At 44.8% G+C, this 23,620-nt stretch overlaps 2 protein-coding genes across 2 annotated transcripts in view; both read left to right on the top strand.

The window, feature by feature from the left end:
* Positions 1 to 17,086, top strand: part of DOP1B (DOP1 leucine zipper like protein B) — a 72,767-nt gene extending 55,681 nt beyond the window's left edge. Inside the window, exons 25-37 of the mRNA XM_081137908.1 lie at positions 260 to 364; positions 460 to 526; positions 1,997 to 2,141; positions 7,016 to 7,098; positions 7,333 to 7,442; positions 7,564 to 7,710; positions 8,715 to 8,776; positions 9,266 to 9,394; positions 11,822 to 11,958; positions 12,453 to 12,508; positions 13,240 to 13,401; positions 15,661 to 15,790; positions 16,280 to 17,086. Coding sequence (XP_080994034.1) covers positions 260 to 364; positions 460 to 526; positions 1,997 to 2,141; positions 7,016 to 7,098; positions 7,333 to 7,442; positions 7,564 to 7,710; positions 8,715 to 8,776; positions 9,266 to 9,394; positions 11,822 to 11,958; positions 12,453 to 12,508; positions 13,240 to 13,401; positions 15,661 to 15,790; positions 16,280 to 16,531 — 1,585 coding nt within the window. The 3' untranslated portion in view covers positions 16,532 to 17,086. The remainder of the gene's footprint in view (positions 1 to 259; positions 365 to 459; positions 527 to 1,996; positions 2,142 to 7,015; positions 7,099 to 7,332; positions 7,443 to 7,563; positions 7,711 to 8,714; positions 8,777 to 9,265; positions 9,395 to 11,821; positions 11,959 to 12,452; positions 12,509 to 13,239; positions 13,402 to 15,660; positions 15,791 to 16,279) is intronic.
* A 5,390-nt stretch (positions 17,087 to 22,476) lies between these two features.
* The window catches only part of MORC3 (MORC family CW-type zinc finger 3), a 43,741-nt gene continuing 42,597 nt past the window's right edge, over positions 22,477 to 23,620 (top strand). Inside the window, exon 1 of the mRNA XM_081139408.1 lies at positions 22,477 to 22,605. Coding sequence (XP_080995534.1) covers positions 22,567 to 22,605 — 39 coding nt within the window. The 5' untranslated portion in view covers positions 22,477 to 22,566. The remainder of the gene's footprint in view (positions 22,606 to 23,620) is intronic.

The raw sequence follows: 23,620 nt of genomic DNA, 5'->3' as shown, positions 1-23,620 counted from the left end.
AGGTTAAGACTTATTTTGTAGAGGAGGAAATCAGGAGCATCTGACCCATTGGCTGTGGGATTTCAGGTCTCCAAACTTCAAGTTCTTGCAGGAAAACCAAAATTTAGCTTGTGTCTGTTGTAACTGAAAAAAGAGTAAACAAATTAGTCAAATACGCCACCTTCCCTCTGTTTCCCAACTGCCTGGACTGAAAATCTCTTCAGTAAGGGTTTTGTTCTGACTTGCTCATGGCTGGTGTTATCCCTGTGTTTGAAAGTAGGCTCCCAGTGACAGCCTTGCAGGAGAACTTCCCTTCGTTGCTGGGCGTGCTGAAGGAGTCTGTGCAGTTGAACCTGGCCCCTCCTGGGTACTTTCTGCTTCTCAGGTACCGTGCCCCAGCATTCATATCACCGCGGTTTCTGCTGGGACGTGTTTGATTCCTGCAGCATTCCTGGTCTGAAGCTGATTGTCTCTCAACAGCGTGCTCAACGACTTTGTGACACGAACACCCAACCTGGAAAGCAAGAAGGATCAGAAAGACTTGCAGGTCTGTGTGGGGAAAGTGTAGCAGATGGTTACTGCCCTCTATCTTTAGAGGGTTTCATTGTAGGTAATAGCACTGGGCAGAATCAGACCTTTGATTTGCATCTGTTCTCAGGTCTCACTTTCTCCATCTCTGCCTTCAGAGGGTTTGATACTCTCCTGTGAAGGTTGTATGTTCAGTTTGAGTATCTACTGTGCATATGGAATTGACCTTAAGCGTGCTGGGGATAGTAAATCTGCCTCTATACATAGGTTTCTTTTCTTAACATCTCCCCCCCCCCCCCCCCCCCGATTAAAGCCAATACACACTCACAGGGAGTTTCAAAAATACTGAAAATCAAAGGTGAAACCCAGAGAAGGAAAATCTTGTCTTTAAAGTAGAAGGCAGCTATAAACCGTCGTAATGATAGAGTTAGAAAATCGCTACGTTTCAGCCATTATGAGCACTGATTGAAGGGCTTTCTGAGTTAACGGTTTGGATGTAAGCTGAGATACACGTTTTACTGCTTTGGCAATATTACTGTCAATGGTTAGGATCCCTGGCATTTGTGAAAGGTCTGTCCAGTTCCCAGCTCTGAACCGTTGCTGTGTAAGGTGTGGGAAAGCATTGCTGGGAGTCCACTTGTAGCAAAGAAGTATCTCAAGCGGGCAGGCCCGTTACCTGTAGCTGGCCCCCTGCCCCTGCAGAGCTTTGACCTCAGGTGTACCCTCCTCGCCTCCTAACAGGCAGGTGCACTCTCCCTTCAGGCCCAAACACAACTGCTGGGCTTACGGTGGAGTCAGGCCTGTTCACTCCTCAGGTGTCAAGGACCCACAGCTGCTGTCAGCTGGTGATGCTCGGTGATGCTGGCCTGAGAAACCCACCAGTGTTCCCACCCCTTTATCACAGTTTCCTGAGCAGATCCCTCACTGACTTACTCCTGACCTCAAGGACTCCTCCCTTCACCCCCGTTGAGTCCATTTAACTTAACTTAATTTTGTTCCTTGTCTTATTGTTGAAAGGTGCATTTCTAGCAAGCACCTGTGTTCTGAAGAAACCAGAAAAGTGATCTCTAGATGTACTGTGCAGCCATGACATCCTGTTTATATACTCTGTATTTTATCTCCGTCGCCAGTGCAGTAGTCACCAGCCACCTGTGGCTGTTGAGCCCTTGAAATGTGGCTGATCTGAACTGAATGTGCTGTGAGTGTAAAATACACATTGATTTCAAAGACAGTACCAAAAAGAAGGCAAACTGTCATTAATAATTTCTATATTGATTACATGTTGGTAATATTTTGGACATATTGGATTCAGCATTACCAACTCATTTCTTTCTACTATCTTTTAATGCAGGTGCTAGAAAATGTAATATTACTCACATGGTTCACATCAGTGGCTTGCGTTGTATTCCTGTTGGGTAGTACTCTTTCAGGCACTTGAGATTCTTTCCCTTAACAAACTTCCTTTCGTCTTTCTCCTGATTCCTTCTAGGAAGTCACTCAAAAAATCCTGGAAGCTGTGGCAAACATTGCTGGCTCTTCCTTGGAACAAACCAGCTGGCTGAGCAGAAACCTGGAGGTGAAGGCGCAGCCTCAGATCTCTCTGGAAGAATCTGATGCCGAGGAAGATGTGTGCGGTAGGTGTGGAAGGGTCGGACAGGAATACCTGCTGCAGGCTTGTGGGTCTAGTTTTCCCTTACGCGTAAACTCTGTTTTTACTTCTTACAACGTAAGTCGGATGTGTAATAAATAGTAGGGTTCCACTAACAGTGACCTGACTGACATATTCCCATGTTAATCCCTCACTGAGCCTAGATGGGGGTCCACAAAAGGAACTTCCCAAGATAGTTTGCACAGACTCAGTGATAGAAATCTTTGTGGAATTTAATTTTAAAAAAAGGGAGAATGTATGTTTTTCTTTAGGGAACTGTGGAAAGAAACAGTAAACCATCCAACCGTTGTCAGGCAGTTTACATCCTGTATTTCATTTCTGGCTAACATACCCTTGCCTGTCAAGGTCCTGTGTTTCATGATTGCCCAATGTGAAGACTTGATAAGGGAGGCCACACAGAGACTAGGCACACCCAGCCTTATTACTACTTAAAGCTTCCTGGGAAAATGGTTGGAAGACTTTATCAGTCTACTTGGAGGACCACTGCTCAGCCAGATACTCTGGAAGAGTCTGAATTAAATGCAGTAGTGTAGATCATCAATTGCCAGTGCCCTGAAGACCACCAGACAAGTGTGTCAGTCAAGCAGATCTTAGGCTGTCAGACCTGCAGTGAGGGAGAAACTTCGCAGTCATAAGAGTGTCTCACCAGGGGGAGTGCGGAGGATGTTTATTGGGTGGTGGGGCCTTGGCTGAATTGTTGGTGGCAGATCTTTCAGTGGTTGGGATGGGAACTGGTTGGGATTGGGCAAAGTTAATGATAAAATACCTTTGGATTGGTGGGCACAGCATGAGGCAAGGGGCCAGAGCGGAGCTTGCTGAGCACATTGCTCGTTTTGACACATAAACTATTTTAGTTGGTTTACAGTTTTTCTTTCAGGACTAAGTCTTTCTTGGAGCAAGTAATTATCTTTGTTAGTTCTCAGTGTTACTTAACACAGGGACAGGAAAGTATGTCCAGCCTCAATATTGCTTAACACTGGACAAGAAAATCAATTTGGTCTCAGTTTTATTGACCTGGGGCAAAAAATATGTTTAAGTTCTCAATAGCACAGTATCCCCCACAAAGTAGATGTTGAGAAACTGTTCTATCATATTTTACTACCTCTATCATTATCATTAGCAACAGTTACATCAGAAACAAAGCTGAATCTGTGATTTTTAATATATGGGGAAAACGTGTTAGGAAGTTAGGGCTCTTTTCCACGTAGCAAAAATCCAAAAACAACATAAAACTTCGCCTCACCCAGCCGGACGTGGTTCAGCAGTTGAGAATCGACCTGGGATCCAGGAGATCGAGGTTCAATTCCCGGTCAGGGCACATGCCTGGGCTGCAGGCTCGATCCCCAGTGGGGGCGTGCAGGAGGCAGCTGAGCAATGACTCTCATCACTGATGTTTCTGTCTCTCTCCCTCGCCCTTCCTCTCTCTGAAATCAATAAAGATATTAAAAAAACAACAACAAAAAACCGTTTGCCTCAGGTGAGCAGCCCGGGCATGGCGCTCAGGTGAGGCTCATCAGGCCCCGCGTGGCCCGCTGGAGCAGGGACTGAAGGATGGGCGCCACGAGAGCTGGGCTCCCACCGAGGGGGCTGTTCCCAGGAGGAGGAGGGGCGGTGTGCTGGACAGACTGTGGTGCCACCGTCCAACCTCTTCTGTCATATTTGTTTGATAGCTAGTTTGGTGGTTTGCATGAGAGGAATAATTATACTCTATAATGAAGATACTGTAACTAGAATACTATCATTGGCTGATGTAAACCAACAATTATGCTTTTTCGGGCTGTGGTTATGGTTTTAGTTGTGGTTCTAGAAAAAGAGTGCTTGCATTTCCTTGGCCAATTTGTCCTCAGTTGTTCCTGCCTTTTGTATAGATACAGATTGACCAATGTCTCCACCACTCACCTGTGTCCAGTCTAGTGAGTGGGCCTGGCTTTGGTGCAATAATTAACTTTAATCTCAAGACAATACTGTAGTAATTACCTGTTTGTTTTTAGAAACCATAGCTTTCTAAAGCTTGAGGTGACTTTTGAGCTTCTCAGTAAGACTTAATTGTCAAAGTATAAAGCACCAGAAACCGAGTGTTTGGACCACAACTCTGTTGTTTCAGTCTTGAACAAACCAAGTATACGCACCAGTCATATAACTCATGATACAGAATGGGGCTTCTGAGTGGCGTGTTTTCTCCTCTGGAAGCTGTGCATACAGTGGGTGTGTAGGTCCTTACGTGTAAACATGTGTCTGGTATGTGCCATGCGCTGTGTTCTGGATACTGGCGTCACAGCAGCAAACAAGAGCCTCTGCTCTTGTCGGGGCATGGAAGATGGTAATCAGAAACTGAATTAACAAAAATATCTGTTCAACTCTTCTGAAAATCTAAAATTATTTCAAACAAAAGTTTTTTTTAAGGGCAAAAAACACAAGTATATTACCAAGTGAATTTCAGGTGGCCCATACTATTCTAAGGAAATCAAAGTAATGCATAAATAGTGACTGGGAGGGGGCAGGAGCCACTTGAAATGTTGTAGAACATGTCCCCAAGAAAGATGAGGGGTAGGCATGCAAAGACCTGGGAACGCACCACCCAGAGGGGATGGCGGGTCCTTGAGGTGGGAGTGGGCTGAGATCAGAAAACCTGAAGACCACTGTGGTGGGGGGAGCTTACTGCCTGGTCGAAGAGGTCAGGGAGAGAGTGGGGGCCAAAGGGTGCCAGGCCTGATAGAGAGCATGGCTGCCAGCTTGGATTGCATCCCACTTGATGCTGCGGGAAGTCATTAAGTGTTTAGAGCAGTGATGGGATCTTGTTCAGTCTTTAGAAAACATCACTTTGGCTGCCATGAGCAATATGGGCTGTATGGAATGAGGGCAGAAATTGGAAATCCAATTAAAAGGATTTCGCAGTGGTTTGGGCAAGAGAGGATGTTGGCACTAAGGCCAAGGTAATAGGGAAAGGTGGACCGATTTAAATGCAGCGTCAATAGAATTTGCTGATGGATTGTAGGTGGTGGTTGAAAAAAAAGGTCAATCAAGAATGATTTAGGTTCTTGGCTTAAGCAATTTATTGAGGTGGAGCAGACTGAAGCAAGAACATTTTGGACAGTGAATTTGAGCTTGGTTTTGCACAGATTACATTGGAGATGTCTGGAAAAGAAAAGGAGCCAGAAAAGACAAAGCCTTCACTGGGGTGGGAGAAACACCGAGAACATAGAGCCCTGGAAATTATGAGAAAAGTGTTTCAAGAAGGAGGGAGGAAGCACTCAGTGGAAGGCTGTTGAAAAGTAGAGTAAGGTAAGGACAGAGACCCACTGTCCTTACCTGACAGTGTGGAAGTCATTGGGGGATGAACACTGGATTGGGGTGGGTGGGGAAGAGGGGGGAGGTGAGGAACAGGAGACAGTGTCTGTACATAACTCTTGGAAGCTTGGTTGTCAGTAGGGCAGCAACCAAGGAGAACTGAGGACCAAAGAATGTCTTTTAGCATTTTGAGTTTATTTTTAAATTTTTTAATTGATTTTAGAGAGAGAGGAAGGGGGGATGGAACAGGAAAGAGAGAGAGAAACACCTAGTAGTTGTTCCACTTATTCATGCACTCATTGGTTGCTTCTTGTATGTGCCCCGACTGGGGATCGAACCTGAAACCTTGGCGTATAGGGGCGATGCTCTAACCAACTGAGCTTCCCTGCCAGGGCCTCGTTTTGAGTCCATTTTTAAATTGGAGTGTGCCAAAGTGTGTTTGTGTGGTGATGGAACAGTGCATCAGAGAGGAAGAAACTAACACCCGAGAGAGAAAGGCTAATTAGGAAGCAAAGCCCTGGTGGCCACAGAGCTGGGTTAATATCAGAAATGGAATGACTGCTCTTTGATAGGAGCCAGGGACATGTCTACTAACACAAGAGACAAGGCAGGGAACACGGATGTGAATGTTCTAGCGTAATAGTTCATGGTGGTCAAACCAAGGGCGTTCTCATTTCATTGCAGTGATTTTCTCAATGAAGTATGAAGTGAGGGTATTAGTTGGAAAGGGAGGGTGGTGGTTATTGAGGGAGCATGTGAAAGAATTATGTTGCAAAGTGGAAAGCCCCATACCGCTAAGGAACATGTGGTGGCATCGGGTCTCTTTCGAGATTCTTGCTCATGAAATAAAGCAGGACCCATTTCAGAGCATTTAGCTACACGAAACTACGTAGGCAGATCCTGGGGGTTAGCCAGCATTGCATTTCTCCAGGTGAGAACTTCAGAGGGAGAGAAAAGCAAAAGAGTTGATGTTTTCAAGGTTGACGATAGGCCACGGGGTGTAGGTGGGGAGATAGTGGGGTGAGGACCTGCAGGAGCTGATGGGTAGTTAAGGGGGTGGACTCAGGGATTGGAGGCCTCTGCAAGGATTCAGGAATCACCAGCGTGGGGTTCCAGGAGTAAGTGAGCAGGAAAGATAAAGAGACGTGGTCCTTCCAAAACACCAGAAATGCAAGTTTTGGAAATTGGTGAGGCCATGGGTATGATGGTGACAGTGGGTGGCTGAGCTGGAGCAGAGTAGGATTGTTGGAAGAGAAAAGGTCAAAGGGCTCAGAGGCCAGGACGCTAGATCGATCATCCAAGGGAAGGCTGACGCTCCAAAGATGATGACAAAAGTAAGAATTGGGAGGAAGACAGTGTCGGGGGCTAATTTATTTGATTAAAATATGCAGATTATTAGTTGCTGAAATTGAGCATATTAACAGAGAAGACTGCCTAAGTTATGTCTGTATGCATAACCAATATGAGAGGTGGGAACTCGTGACTCATGTTCATGGGGCATAGGTGCCCCATCCATCATGGTTACAACACAGGTGCCTCTTTTGTTAGCAGATGCTGCTGCTGCTCCTTCGACCATGGTGTCCTCATCTGCACCTTCGGTGTACAGCGTACAGGCCCTCTCTCTGCTGGCAGAGGTAAGTGCACGCCTGACTGTCATCCCCTACGGAAGCGACTGCATCCGGGATCTTTGGGAAGGCGTGTCTTCCCAGAGCCATGAGTGTGGGCTGCACGTCCCAGGTGAGCTCAAGTCAGTCTTTGCCTCCAGCTGCACTGTGGAGTTTCCTGTTAGGCCATATGTACCTTGAGGACTACATTTCTTACCTTTGCTCGGTTCACATTTCTCTCTTCTTACAACCCCGTTCTTCCAGGTTCTGGCATCTCTCCTGGACATGGTTTATCGAAGTGATGAGAAGGAGAAGGCCGTGCCACTGATCTCCCGCGTGCTGTACTATGTGTTTCCTTACTTGCGCAATCACAGGTAGTGTGCCTTTGTTGTATCCCACCCATGTATGCAGGACAGCAGGTTATGGGAAATGCACCTAGTGGCTTTCCTTGTCAGTCTCTGACCTTGACCCTTCTCTCCTTGCACCCCCATTTAGTGCCTACAATGCTCCCAGCTTCCGGGCTGGTGCTCAGCTGCTGAGCTCTCTGAGCGGTTATGCCTACACGAAACGTGCCTGGAAGAAAGAAGTCCTGGAATTATTCTTGGACCCTGCCTTCTTTCAGATGGACACGTCTTGTGTGCAGTAAGAAATGCTGTCCTGATAAAATGTTCCCTGAATCTCCAACTGGAAAATTGTTTCGTCTCACATAAATAATTCTTATACCTGAAATGGCAGCAGAGTTAGCACCAACTCAAATCGTGGGACATCTCTGTCACAAACTCTAGTGTAACTGTGTTTTGTGGGACAGGAATTAAGTCTCTTAAAAATACAAAGGTTCTCTGTTTTAATCAAAAAGTTTTCAGTTAAGAGAGCATGTTATTCCTAAAGTGCTTACTACAGGGTCCCAGCCATTCTTGGTCTAGCCCTACTTTATCTTGTAATCACAGAATATTTGACACTGCTGTGTCCCTGTCCCACTTCTCTGCTCACACTCATGAGTTCTCACTGAGACCTTGCAGCCTGCCAGGCCCTGTGCTGGCAGCGAAGGTCCATGGAGATACAGCTAAGAGGCGCACTTCCTGCACCTTTTCCTTGGAGGCCAACAAAACCACTCTGTGTCTGCCCTCTGGCGTGGCTGAATGTGTCTTTATTAATGGCAGGGACAGAGGGTGGAGATTGGTCAGCTTTTTCATGTGGCCTGGAAGTTTGCCCTGCCACCACCAGAGCCAATGGCTCTCACCTGGTAACCCTGTTGTCCTTTGGGGGTGCCCATTGGAAGACTCGCGTTTGTCTTCACTGCTCCCCATTCTCCCTATGAACACAAGTGTGTGAACGTCATCCTGTGTGAATGTTTTTAAGGCAGCCCTTGGAAAAGCCAGAGTACCTGACAGTGTATGCTTTCTGTTATGGTACCTGGAAGTTATTCCTTACTCCCTGCTCACTTGTTCCCTTGCTTCCTCCCTGTGTTACAGTTATAAATGAAAAGCTTTGGCTTAGCTTTCCCTCATGTAAAAACTACTTATTTCACTAACTTTTTGGAAAGTAGTTTTTAATAGATCTGAAAGGGGCATTGGTCTTTTCTTAGTGCTTTTAATCAGACTGTCATCTTTTGCATATTTAACTAATTTTGCTTTTTTAATATCCAGTTGGAAGGCCATTATTGACCATCTTCTGACTCATGAGAAAACGATGTTTAAAGATTTAATGAGTAAGTTCTGTGTTACTTGCACTTAAGTCTCACTTTAAGGGACCAGCGCCACCATAACCAGCTTCTTCCACATATTTCAAAGCCCCCCTCACACCTTCATGGTGCCGTCTGAGCCGCAAACTGTGATGTTCTGGGCGTAATATGTCAGGACTAAACGAGTGAGCCTTTCCACTTCTGTCATTGGCAAGATGCCTTAGCCAAGCTTTCCTACAGCTTTATTGTGGAGAAATACTTTTGAAAGTTATAAGTTTACCATAATTTATTAGGAGAACTTTTCGTGTGCCTCATGTTTTCTTCTAATCCTAGTAAGTATCATTAAAGAAATAAGTACTTCTACAAATAAACATGCAAATAATTATCACATGCCTTTACTTAATTAAGATCGTGGTTTTTCACCAGGAACATAATTATACCAGTATGAATTTCCTGTCACTTAGCTGTAATTGCAGTTTTCGCACTAAATGGAACTTATTTCCTATATTTTTCTAGGCATGCAGAGCAGTTCCTTAAAACTATTCTCAAGTTTTGAGCAGAAAGCCATGCTGCTAAAGCGCCAGGCTTTTGCTGTCTTCAGTGGCGAACTCGATCAATACCACCTCTACCTTCCTCTGATACAAGGTAAGAAGGCATCACCCCACAAAGGCCTCTGAGTGGGGACCAAAAAGATCCAGAGGCAACACTGTCCCCTTTAAGCTGTGTGAGTCTGGCTCCCCAGGTCCACCGGAGTACTTCCCATCTTCTGAGGTCCTGCACATATCAGATCTATTTCCACATCAGGATATGGATGCTCAGAGATTAGCACCTGCCTAATGTGTTGCCTCTAACTGGCAAAACCTGGACTGACACCTGAGCCCTGTGCCCCAGCGACAGGTTGTGGTCTTCAGCAGGTGCCTTTGAGGCAGGTGGAGCGGGGGACTGCTCTAGTTTCACGGGTGGGAAACAGGCACAGAGAGCAAGATGAAACCTCCCGCATGTCACTGCCCCTGTAGTCACACCCTCCACCCATCCCTCACCCCAGGCAACCACTGATCTGTTCTCCATCACTTTGATTCTGTCACTTTGAGAATGTTACATAAATGGAAGCATACAGTATATAACCTTTTGAGATTAGTTTTTTTCATTTAGTGCAATATCTTTGAGTCCACCCGAAGGCAAGTGGGGGAACGTCCCTGGGGTACATCAAGAGTTTGATCCTCTTTAGTGGGTAATTATTGTTCCATTTTACGGATGTACACACTTCATTTACCCATTTACCTCATAGGTGTTTGGGTTGTTTCCAGTTTTGGGGTATTACAAATTAAGTCTTTTTGATAAACATTCACATATACCTTTTTTTTAAAAAAAATATATCTTTACTGATTTCAGAGAGAGGAAGGGAGAGGGGAGAGAGAGAGAGAGAGAGAGAGAGAAACATCAATGATGAGAGAGTCATTGACAGGCTGCCTCCTGCACGCCCCCGACTGGGGATCAAGCCCGCAACCCGGGCATGTGCCCTGACCGGGCATCGAACCTTGATCTCCTGGATCCTAGGCCAGTGTTCAACCGCTGAGCCACGCCAGCCGGGCCATTCTACCAATCTCTTAATTGGTGTGTTTAGACAATTTACATCTGATGTAATTATTGGCATGTTAGGACTTATTATTCATTTTTCCCAATCTTTTTTCTCTCCAGTTTCAATAATTCCCATTGATTCTGTCTTCACCTTCCCTCTTTCCTCTGTCATCTCCGTTCCGCCCTTGAGCTCATCAGTGAGCTTTTCTATTTCAGTGATTATATTTTCTAGTTCTAAAATTTCCATTTAGTTCTTTTTTGTATCTTCTATTTCTTTTTTGAGACTTTCTATTTTTTCTTTGTTTCTGTCTGTAATTGATTATTGGGAGTATTTTTAGACAACAGCTTTAAAATCCTTTTCTGATAATCCCAACCTTTGTCTTACCTCGGCATTGGTGTCTTTTGTTTGTTCACATTCTAGTTGAGACTTTGGCATTCCACACTACAGTCTTCTCAGATGCCCAAGCTGGCATAAAATTAAAAAAATAAATAAGTTTTTTAAAAAACCCCAGGGTAGCTCACCTCCAGGTCATTCCTTAAGTCCCCAGGTTCCTAGACTGTCCTGCCACCTGTTCTTCACCTTTCAGTTTTCTGATAGTTGGTTTATGTATTTTTTAAAATTCCATTAGGGAGAGAAATAGGGCGTAATCCACTTACTCGATCTTGTTGGAACCAGAAGTAGAAAAGAGCATTTGTCAGGTGTCCGAGCTGTTCATGATCCTTCCTTTGTTAGAGTGCTTGTAAGGGCAAGAAGCAATCAGCCAATTAAACTAGCGCAGATGAAGTTTATTACTAACATGCTGCAGCAAATCCTAACCAGCATGACCATAGTTCAGGTATTTGCTGTAGCAATTTATGTTCCTAAGAAACCTTAAGTTATGGGGGGGGAAGAAATCACATTGTACAAACAATTATTTCAGATGACAAGTGGGAAAGACTGTTGGGGCCTACAGAGTTGAATTTACAACATTTTAAATATTTAAAATTTTTCTCTGTAGGAATGAAACTTTTTGTTATGACCCTCAAATAGAAACGCTACTGAGTAAATCTATTTTATTCTCTTGCTCCACTTCCCACTTCTCACACCAAAATCAGCTGTCGTCTGCCAACCAACCTATATGGTCTATGGTCCATGGTCCCATCACTCACCAAGGACTATCTTTGGTTTCTGTGCCTCATATTTCATATTAGAAGAAAATTTAGGTGGTCGTTGATCACCCAATGGGTTTCTGGCTTGAGCCGAAAATTCATGCCTTTCTCCTCAGCTATGGCAGGGGAAGGAGAGCCATGTGAATCCCTTCCTTTAGCAAAAGCCATGAACAAAGAGGAGGGCCGGGGTAGAGTAGATACAAAAACATTCTCCCAACACCTGTTTTCTTATACTGGGTGGTTATGAAATGTCAAAGCATTGACAATTTCGTTTTTTCTTTTTTGTCTGCTGAGAAACCCCAAACTGCATATTTGTGTGACGTCTTTAAAATCTTCTTTCCTTAGAACGCCTGGCAGACAATCTCAGAGTTGGACAGACACCCCTAGTTGCTGCTCAGATGTTTCTTTTTTTCAGAGTTTTGCTGCTAAGAATATCTCCCCAGCATTTGACTTCATTGTGGCCAATAATGGTCTCTGAATTAGTAAGTACAAATATTTTACCCTTGAAAGCAAAGGTGGAGTTTTTAAAAATGCTTTTTCATATACAGATATACAGACATATGCTACTTGACAATAGGGGTACATTCTGAGAAATGATTCATTAGGCAAGTTCATGGTTGTGTGAACATCATAGAGGCACTTACACAAACCTAGATGGCATAGCCTACTACACACCCAGGCTGCATGGTGTAGTCTATTGTCCCCAGCCTACAAGCCTATACAGCATATTATGCTTTTAGAAGAGGTTGAAACTGCAGTTACTTCTGGTGTTAAATCTAAGTTTGGTGTCATGGACTTTAGCACAAGTGACTCCATTTTGGACCTGTGGTTTTCTCTTTAGCTGTAGGTTGTCTTTTCATTTTGTTTATTATTTCTTTTGTTTTATTTGTTTTTTTTATAGACATATAAATTTTAAACATTGAGCTGTGTTTAATCTCTGTCAAATAATAACTTGAATTCACGTTTTATTTTTAAGATTCAGACATTCATACAGCTTGAGGAAGATCTGACAGAGGATGATGAATCGTTGAGGTAAGTAGGTAAGAGTCAATGCACATATGTGAAGGTTAGTGGACATCACTTTAAGATGTAGAGTTATCTAACATAATGCTAAATACCATTTTGTTGAAGTTCTTGTGAAAGGACCGCCTATTTTGATAATTTCTTAAAAGGACAAACCTTTTTATGGGCATTATGTTACCAGGCCAAAGTTGGTGTCCTTCATAAAGCCAAAACTCAAAATGTCAGAGTTTGGAGTAAGGAAAGTTCATTGATCAAGAAGGCATCAACCTAGAAGATGGGACTTAGTGGTGCCTCAAATCTATCTTAAGAAAGTACAGAGTTCAGGCTTCTTTTATGTCAAGGGGAAGAGAAATGGGAGGGGCAAGAGGTGACTGACAACTGCACCATTAGGGGTCTGAGGAAGATAGTGTTTAGTCTGTTGACCACAGTTAACTGTGAGTCCAATACCAAGGTTCTTGCAAATCTTTGATAAACAGTACATACTTCCCTTATCTCCAGGGAGAAGCAATTTCTGGTAAGGGGCTGTTTTTTGTAAAACTCACACCTCAAGCAGAATTCCTTTAATGATTAGTGTGTCTACATGCAAGAAGCTATTTGCCTAAAGCCTTGGGAACAAAACCGGCTTGAACAAGACGAATCAGAGAGGCACCCAGCATTTCACTCTGTCGTAGTTGCGTAGGCAAATGGACTGCAGCAGATGTGAATGAGTTTATAACAAGAGTTTTTTTGCAAATTTATAGGAACAGCAACAAAATCAACAGAATGAAAGTTTCAGTTGCTGATGGAAATGGGCCCTCGGTGGGGGAGATTCCCCAGAGTGAACTCATCTTGTATTTATCAGCTTGCAAATTCTTGGACACAGCACTTTCTTTTCCACCTGATAAGATGCCATTATTTCAAACGTAAGTCAGATAAGACCATGTGTCCTCTTTGAAATAGGTGACTTTTCTTTTCTCATAAGCACTTTCACTTTTCTTTCCTATGCAGTATATGAGAAGCCACAGCATGGTTACTAGTGGCCAGTAAGCCTGCTGAGTACAACAAGGTTCAGATTACTTAAACATCTGTGGTTTTGTGAATTTGGCTCACAGTGGTGCATTATGGGGATATGAGTATGTGTGTTTAGGTGCTTTTGCCACTGAATGCTTAGAAAACAGGAGTCATGCGCTGGTGGTCATCAATGCATTTGTGTAGATTTTTTGGTCTTTGTTTTTAACTAACTAAATGGAACATACCATCTCTAATTCACTTTGCCCCTGTTGGCTTACATTTCCTGTAGGCTTAACACAGCTGCCCGCTCATCGTTTAATTTCATGCCTGGCCCCAGATTCCACTTCTCTCCATCCCATTCCACTGAAGAGAGTAATCATGTAGAAATATTTGTGTTTAAAAAGTGTGCTCTCCTTAAATGCATGTTATTAAGTGAAAGAAGCCAATCTGAAAAGGTTACATAGTGTGTAATTCCAACTATATGGCATCCTTTAAAAGGCAGAACTATGAAGAGTGTAAAAAGATCAGAGGTTTCCAGGGGTCGGGGAGGGAGGCAGAGCACAGGATTTTTAAGGCAGTGGAACGACTTTGTGTGTATAATGATGGTGCATGTCACCATATATTAGTCCAAATCCTAGAATGCTTGACAGCAAGCAAGAGTGAAGCCTGTGGTAAACTGTGGGCCCTGGGTGATGAGAAGGTGTCGCTGAAGGTTCACCAGCTATAACAAGTGTACTGCTCTGGTGTGATAGGGGGAGGCCATGCATGAGGGGGCGCAGGGGGTATGTGGGAACTTTGTCCTCTGTGTTCAACTTTGCTGTGGACTAAAAAGTGTATTTTTTTTTGGTTAATCTTCACCCGAAGATATTTTTTACATTGCTTTTGAGAGACAATGGAAGGGAGGGAGAGGGGAGAGAAGGAGAAACATGGATATGAGAGCAACACATCGACTGGTTGCTCCACCACACGCCCCAACCCTGGGAGCTGGGTGTGAACCTGAAACCCAGATACATACCCTTGACCTGGAATCAAACCCACGACCCTTCAGTGTGCCGGCCGACACGCTAACCACTGAGCAACACCGGCCAGGGCCCAAAAACCGTTCTTAAAAAGAAAGCCTTTTTGTTGTTGTTAATCCTTACCTGAGGATATTTTTTCCATTGAGATTTTTAGGGAGAGTGGAAGGGAGAAGGAGAGACAGACAGAGAGAGAAACATCTACATGAGAGAGAAACATCGATTGGTTGCCTCCCACACATTCCCTGACCAGGGCCTGGGATCGAGCCTGAAACTGAGGTACATGCCCTTGACTGGAATTGAACTCAGAACTCTTCAGTCCTCAGACTGATGCACTAACCATTGAGCCTAACCAGCTAGGCTAGAAAGCCTTTCTTTTTTTTTAAAAAAAAAAAAAATCTTTATTGATTTCGGAGAGAGGAAGGGAGAGAGAGAGAGAGAGAAACATCAATGATGAGTCATTGATTGGCTGCCTCCTGCACGCCTCCCACTGGGGATCGAGCCCGAAACCCGGCCATGTGCCCTGACCGGGAATCGAACCGCAGTCTCATGGATCCTAGGTAGAATGATGCTCAACCGCTGAGCCACGCTGGCTGGGCGAGAAGGCCTTTTTTAAGTGGGTTCTGATGTATGTGAATGTACATAGCAGCGTTATTCATAATAGGCAAAAGATGGAGACAACACAAATGTCCATTGGCTGATGAACGGGTAAATAACATGTGGTATGTCCATATAGTGAAACATCCAGCAATTATTAGAAATGAAACACTGACACATACTACAACATAGATGATCTTGATAACATGATGTTAAAGGAAAGAAGCCGGACACACAGGACCCCATATTGTATGATTCCATTTATAGGAAATGTCCAAAGAAAGAAATCTATAGAGTTAGAAACTATATTAGTGGTTGCCTAGATTAAGGGGGTGTAGGGGCCTGGGGGATATAAGCAGGAATTCTTTTCGGGTAATGAAAATATTCTGAAATAGATTATGGTGATTGATGTACAAATCTGTGGTATACTAAAAGCCATTGAGTTGTACACTTTAAACAGGAGAATTGTACATATATGTGAATTGAATTATAGTTCAATAAAACTGTTTCTAAGTGGGCACTGAGCCAGCGTGCCTAAGCTTGGATTTCTCTCTCTAGTTACAGGTGGGCATTTGTTCCAGAAGTGGACACAGAGGGCCCTGCCTTCCTGTCAGATCTGGAGGAGAATCAGCAAGAATGCAAACCCCACACTGTTAGAATTCTAGAACTTCTGAAATTAAAATATGGTGTAAGTGTTTTCCTTTTTAAATTGTCTCTTCCTGGGAGAAGGGAGAGGGCTAAGTGAAGTATTTCATATACCACCTAAATTTAGTAAGTTGGAATAATTTTCAAAATTTCTCTTATCTGAGTGTTAAAACTTAGAGATGATTACAAATTCCATCTTTATTTTTTATTTATATGCCACTCCCTCATCCCAGTTGCTAAGAGGTCAGGCTCCCTGGCTAACACAATCATGTAGAAGCAGTTTATTATTTAGAGGAAGGGCCTGTTGGGGGAATGGCAGGGGCCTCCCATGGGGAATGGGTTTTGGGTGAACTCCTGGTGGGAAATGTCACTTGAAGACCTAGCATCTGAGTCTGTTTGGCTGTCCTTAGTGCTGACAGTTTTCATCAAGAACCATCTTGGGGATTGACTGCCTGCATGTCACTTGGATTTCTAACCCTTAGCTAAGCCATGTCAATTTTATGGGGTTTTGTTGGGTGTTTTTTTTTTGCAGGAAATTAACAGCTCTGATGAGATCACCATGAAGAGTGAATTCCCTCTTCTGCGCCAGCATTCTGTTTCCAGCATTAGGCAGCTGATGCCTTTCTTCAAGACTCTAAACTGTGCTTTTAAAACCCAAAGCAAACTGCCCGCTGACCCCCGAGGACCTCCACTCTTAGAGTTTCCTGTCACAGACAGCCCAAGGGTCTTGAAACAACTGGAGGAATGTGTTGAGTATGATTTTTTGGAGCATCTGGAATGTTAACCTTCTAAGGCAGTTTGTTTAATCTGTTTACTGATAGTTCAGCGGAAACCAGGATGTGTTCTGAACAAGAAGAGAGCCAGAGTAGGCCTTTAAAAACAAGTCTATTTCAAGTTTGAAAGCAGATTTCAGATAATTTTCTGTTAGCAAGACGCACCTCCCTAAATGCCTTGTAATATATTTGGATTGAATTATATGTTTCTTCCTCAATTTATGTAAAGAAAATAAAGTTAATATATCATCTAATGATAGCACAAAATTTGTAAGTTGAAGTAATGTATAAAGAGAATGAAGAGTTGTTTTCTTTGTTGACGTAGATACATGGGTCTGTCTCAGGATATTATTCTAAAAATGTTAACTTGTTGAATATTATTTTTAACCTTTCACACATACGTCCTTTAAAGTGTTTATTTTAGTACTACATTTTAGAACTAAAATATATTTCCTGAAAATAAGAATTGTCCATTATGATGGACTATTTAGCAGCGGTGGGCTCTCAAAGAAGTTATATGAGTGTATTTAACTCCTGCCCATTAAAATTACATGTTTGCACTGTTCAGCTGTGTAAGAAATACCTAGTTTTCAGAACTCTGACACCTGTCACCTTAGGTATGTTCCACAATGTACCTTGCCAGTACTTTCCATTTAACGTAGCCCAAAACAGCTATCAGGGAAACACTCTTGGGATTCTTCCCTCTTCCTCTCTCCTTTCTGAGATCTCTTTGCACTGTGTATACATCACTGCTCATTAAAGTAATCCCTTTCCAGGCACAGACTTCTCTAGCCTGGCAGCATGTCATCCCACTGTTTCCAAGCCTTTTTGTCTTATGCCAACTACCCCATTTAGAATCCTGGCTGGACACCCCTCTGCTGTGGCTTGCCTTCCAGACCTGCCTATCTCATCTCCCCATTTCAGCCACCAAAGCATGAAGTCACTTTCCTGGCCAGATGACACCTACTGTCCTAGTGAGTGCCCTCAGGTCATCCTTTCTGTAGACAAGGGTGTTTGGGAACTTGACTAACAATGGGTTAAGTTTCTCCTAACACCCCACTACTTGTTAGTTTGTGTGCAGTTCAGAAGCACTTTGTGTCAATAGCCCCAATAGAGGATATGCGGAGCACAGAACCACTTGGTTCCCCCCAAAATGGCTAAAAATAAGAATCAAAAGGCACTGCTAGGTATATGGATATTTATATAAGCAGGTGTTAAAAATTACATGGGAATTATTTTTGTGTGACAGGATATCTTTGAAAACATTCGCAAGTTTGGCCACTAAAATTTTAAATATTGAAGTATAGAATTATAAAGCCTATGTAACATACTGTGTGTTACCTATAATCCAGGTTATGAGGAGGTAACCATATGCTAGTTAATAGTTAACATCAAGGTGGGTATAAATGTTCATCTACTAAAATTTACAACAAAATTAATAGCTTATTTATATCATCAGTAGCTATTTTGCTATGAAAGGCAGTTCTTAGATGTACAAATTTAAATATCTGTACTTAGATTTACAAATTTTGTTTTTCATTTTTTTCTCTCCAGAATCCAAAACAACTTAATGGCCTTTGATAATATCGTATGTAATTTAATCCATATTTATTCAAGAGAAATCTTAAAGGACAGGGATTCAACAACACATCCCTGTGTCTTGTAGAACACTGAAGAAGTCTTATAACGTGGTGTGCATCCGATCTTTTCTTTATCAGTGTGTGTGCGCCACAGTAGTTGAGGATACAGGCTCTGACATCAACTTACCTGGATTTGACACTCAGCTTCCCCATGTACCAGCCTGGACAAATACTTTGTGTCTCGGTTTTCCCATCTGAAAATGGGAATATCAATGGTAACTACCTCTTCAGATTGTAGCAGCTAACCACCTCTGCCACCCCTGTGATCTATATAAACAATTTTGATCAGGCACACATCAGGAAAAACGAAGGCTGTGCCCACTCCTCATATCCATAAGCTTAGGAGTTACATTAATTTACCTGAGTACCAACATGTGTTGTATATTTTATAAAAGAGGAAATGGATATTTTTACCTGAATACAAACTACATTGTGTATCTCATAAAAGAGGAAATGGAGCCCTAGCCAGTTTTGCTCAGAGGTTAGAGCATCAGCCCTTGGACTGAAGGGTCTCGGGTTCGATTCTGGTCAAGGGCATGTACCTCGGTTGTGAACTTGATCCCCACCCCCAGTCAGGTGCTTTCAGAAGGCAACCAATCGATGTCTTTGTCTCTCCCTTCCACTCTGAAAAGCGATGGAAAAAATATCCTCGAGTGAGGATTTAAAAAAAAAAGAGGAAATGGAGATTTTTAAACTCTGAGAAAAATGAAATGAGCAGTTCTTACTTCCCACCAAGGCCCCTCTGCACCCCCCTTTGGAGATGACTGCTCTGATTCAGCTCCTCCCAGAGGGAGTTGGTGCTGTGTGTCCAGCCCAACAACCAAAGGGCCATTGCAGTGAGGGCGAGCAGTGTGTCAGGACAGGGTGGGTCGCCAAGGGCGGCCGGAGCTAATGAGGACAGACTGCTGTTCTAACAGCTGCGGGGGTGGTGGTGGGCGTGTAGCCCGTATTTGGGCATGAAATGATGCCTGCCACTGGGGCCAGACTTATTACTAAATGTGTCTTGTGCATGGTTTTGTTTCTTACAACACCCTTAGGACTTCAGGACTGTGAGCTAGCAGAGCCAGGAATCGAAACCTAGGTCAGTCTCACTCTGGAGCCCTATGTTCTCAGCCCCAGTGCTGAGAAAGTTAAACAGGAAATCCTCGAGGTGGCTGCTGCTATTGGGTAACGCATGGAAGACAGTTTCTGAGACTACCACACCCACTTGACTTCCTGCAACATCACCTGTCTGAGGGACACTGCCCAGAGGGGGTGGCTCCTTGTTCTCAAGGTGTGAGGAGGTGTGTTTTAAGGAAAACGGGCCCTATCTCAGTATTTGTATGTTATGCCAGTTAAATTAAGAGTAGAATTGCCTAGATTTGTGGAATTTTGAACAAGGACCTGGGAGACCAGACAGAATTCTGCGCCATTGGAATTAATGTGCTCTGATGTAAGACAGTGCCTTCTACCAGGTACTATTTGCAATTCAGTGGGGCACACAAACCATTGAACATGCAAAACTAATACCATCAAAGAAGAGAATATCACTCACCTGGACATGAGAGTGTGTTTATGAAAGCTGGGCACAGTGAAACAAAGGAAGGGTTTAAGATAGAGGCGGCAAGATCATATCAGTTGTGGAGCTGCCTTGGCCCTTGAGAAACATGAGGAAGAGTGGAGCCTACACGTGGCTGCGTTGGTCCTTTAGAAAGTCACAGAGGCAAAAGAAGTGAGCCAGCTGGGCTGTGTAGAACCAGGAAACAAGTAACCAAGACAAAAAGAGGGGCCCTTGGAGAAAGAAAGCAAAAATACGGGCCTTAGGAAAGAAGGGAGCGGGGGGAGGCGCGGGCATGCTCTAGAGAGCACACCCTGGGTCCTTTGTGTTAAGGAATTTTGTTTTCTAAAGGCAGAGCTTTTATAGAATGTCTCGAGAGGATCTCAGTTTTCCAAGTGTGTCCTTTATTCATCAGCTTTCCAAGTGTTTCCTTTAAGGGTCATGGTCTCTACTGATTGGTCGGTGCCAGGGGTAAGAGTCATTAGTCATTGCATCTGGTCCTGATGTCAGCCATGGCGTTGCTTCATCTGGTTTTGCTGCTTTTCTGGGCCTGGAGCGGAAACACTACTGAGGCCTAGATGTTGTCTCTAGTTTGACCAAAACTCTGTCTCTGGGGTCAAGGCTTTGTTCCTGATTATTTGATGCTGATCAGAACCTAATTGTCCTGAGGGCGTGATGCTAAGGGAGTGGTCACTCAAGGGAGAAGGAGGCAGGTGAGTCAAGGGGATGGATGAGGCCAGTCTGAATCAGCTGTCTCAGTTTCCTCATTCCACGTACCAAAGAATTTTCCTGGCTTCTTACTATCCTGTCTCATAATCGTTTGTAAAAAATATTTTTTATTGATTTTTAGAGAGAGGGGGAGAGAGAGAGAAACACTGATTGGCTGCTTCCCACATGCCCTCCACTGGGGATCAACACCACAAGCCAGGCATGTGTCCCAATGGATAATCGAACCGGAAACCCTTCAGTGCACGGGATGACGCCCAACCAACTGAGCCACACCGGCCAGGGGCTGCCTCACAATCCCAAAGCTAGAGGAAACCTGATAAAGTACCAAGTCCAGAGCATTTCAAATGGGATTAACTAGCACTCTTAGGTGACTCACATTATGTCATTTACCCAGTGCTCAGTGGCCAGGGTGACAACAGAACAGAGATTCTTTTTGTTGTATAACACAAACATAGAGGTGTTTTTGTTGTATAACATTTCCTCATTCATTTGTTTATTCATTAATTAAAAAACATTTTAGTATTTACAAGCCTCAAATTGAAATAATTAGATAAAATGAAAATGCAAGTTGCAGAAGCAGCTTGAGGTCTGGTCCCATATTGTAAGTAATATTTAATATATAGTGAGTCTGGGGTAATGTACACCAAATTGTTTACATGTTCTGGTGAAGGAATTAGAGGTAAGTTGTATTTTATATTTCCGTGTTTGAATTTTTACAAAGAAAAATATCAACTCTACAATCATAAAAATGCAATGGGTATTTTTTAAACTTTTCAATCCTTTCTTTAGTTCAATCCTGGACTTACTCATTTCTATATCCTACTGAGCCCAATGCCCTGCTCAAAGTCCACACGAAATAAGTGCTCGAGTGAAAGGACTTGTGGTAGGATAGTAAGCAGCTAGGAAAATCCCTGGGCAAGTGGAATGGGGAAACAAGAAAATTAAGGCCAAACAGCTTGGGCAGTTTGCAGCCAGCTTGTGAATCGCAAGACCTTGTCTTCCCCAAACAAGGACACTTGAGAGCAAGTCTGGTTAGGGTGGGTAACCTCTCCATCCTAACCAGAGAACACATAGCGAAAATCACCATGGCCTGGGAAAATAGAGAACAAAGACCCAATTAATGCCACTTGTGCCAGCTCAACTCAAGGACAAATATCACTTGGAGGATGCTAGGCAGGAAAGGGGGGAAGAGGGAAAGAAAGGGAAGTTTTATCTCACCCACTAAACAAAGAAGTCGGCTGCCTTAGGACTTGCCAAAAGAGATGACCAGATGGACAAACATCCCAGGATAAGCCGTAACAATGTAGAAGGGGACTCTGAAACCCAGCCTGCTACCCAAGGTATCCCGCAAGGAAACTGAAACCTGTGGGGAGAAGGGTATAAAACCCCTTGAACCCCTGCTGGGCGAACACTCAGGCTAGTTGAGTTGCCTGCTTGCACTGTACACCAAGTGCATTTTTAATACATTTGCTAGCTTTGCTTCCTTAATTCCCTTGCTCTGCTTCAACGCTGCTGTCGCTCATCTGAAATCTTACGAGACTGAGGAGAGCCAGGAGGGGACAGCACCCCTCCGACGCAGGGGACTGTCCAACAACACACCCAGTAAACCTGCATGTGGAAAAGGACTCTGTTAGGGTGAAGGATGGTTATTTTCAGGGTGCATCTAAAAAGCTCAAAACCTTCATTTCGTTAATAAGCTTTCAAATGACGTGGACACTAGTGGCAACAGGGATGGCTCTTTTCAATGCAATTCACGTTGGGCAGGTCAAGCGCCTTGGGTGCGTCTTTGTGGGCCACCAGTGCACATCGCGCCAGTCTTCAAACTCAGGGATCTCGGGCCTCCAGATCCAGTGAAGGAAGTGACTCCTTTGCGGCTGCCGGGCCTCCGCACTCCGCCCCGCTCCGTCCGCGCTGGGAGCCCAGATATCGGGCGTTGCCCGCCCGTACGCGCCCGGCACTTCGCCTGGTCCACACATCCAGCGCCCCTGTGCCTGCGGGCGGAAGTGAGTGGGAGGGACACCCTCCCGCCCGCCCCGCCCCGGAAGTGGGCGGGGCCCAGCGGCCCCCATTACTGTCCCCGCGGCTTCCCTCGCAGTAGTGTTGCCGCGGAGGCCGGTCCTGACTTTGTAGCTCGCTCAAGATGGCGGCGCAGCCACCCAGCGGGATCCGCCTCAGCGCGGTGAGCAGCCGCGAGGGGTGGAGCGGCCGTGTCCCAGGAGGGCGGGCAGGCGGGCAAGCGAGGGGGGGCCGGCAGTGGGCGGTGGCGACTCGTCGGCCGGGCGGCTGGGGCCGCGTTGGGGTCGTGGAGAGGGGCAGCCGTCTCGGTCCCGTAGGCGGTGCGGCTCGGAGGCGAGCGGGGCTGGGCCGGGCCGCGTCCCGGGCTGCGTCCCGTGTCCTCAGCGTTAGGTTTCTGTTTTGCGCCCGAGGCTCTGGGGCGGGCCCGGGCCGCGGCTCCTCCTCCCGGCTCGGTCCTGGCTGGCTGGCTGGCTGGCAGCTGTGGTCCGGCGGTGAGGCCTCGGCGCGGGCTCGCCGGCCTCGGACCGCGGGGCCTCTGACCCTTCCGGGCCTGCGGGCCCGCGGGCACTCCGGAGGGGCGGGAGCGGCGGGCTGCGGACAGAAATACCGGCGGCCTTGACCTCCTGGCAGCTGCACAGGGTGCAGCGCGCAGCAACGAGTGTTTTCTGACTCGTTTAAATTCCTGCCGCTTCCCTCGAGTTAAGCCTTCGGGCCGAATCCCTAGGTCATGGAGCTCTCCTCTAGCCCCTTCGTCGCGTCTGCTTTGGGTTCTTGAAAATTCTTTAGCGTTTATTGAATCTCTTAATCTTATATCGTAGGGAGGGGTCACACAATATGAATTAAAATTTCACATTTTAAAATGTGGGCGTGTCTTTACTACCTCATTATCGAAAAAAAGTTGGTGGTGGTGGTGGTGGTTACGAAAAACTGGACCTCCTCTTGGAGGATGTTGAGTCTTGCCGAAGGATGGCGACTCCAGCGTCTTTACATTGATTTCCGCGTGATTACAACCATTACTTTTGAAATGGTGCATCGCCCTGCCCCTTCTTTCATTCATTTAGCCAGTTTCTTAGCAGCACCTGGCATTGTCGGACTTTATTCCTGGTGAGTGTGAAATGGTTACTTGACTGCTTGTGAAATGGAAAGTTTTTCGTATTTCACTCTTTTTGACTTTTTGG

Source organism: Miniopterus schreibersii (genome assembly GCF_964146895.1).
Source record: "Miniopterus schreibersii genome assembly, chromosome: 5".
In the NCBI taxonomy this organism is placed as follows: Eukaryota; Metazoa; Chordata; class Mammalia; order Chiroptera; family Miniopteridae; genus Miniopterus; species Miniopterus schreibersii.
This window is presented reverse-complemented; position numbering and strand designations above follow the sequence as displayed.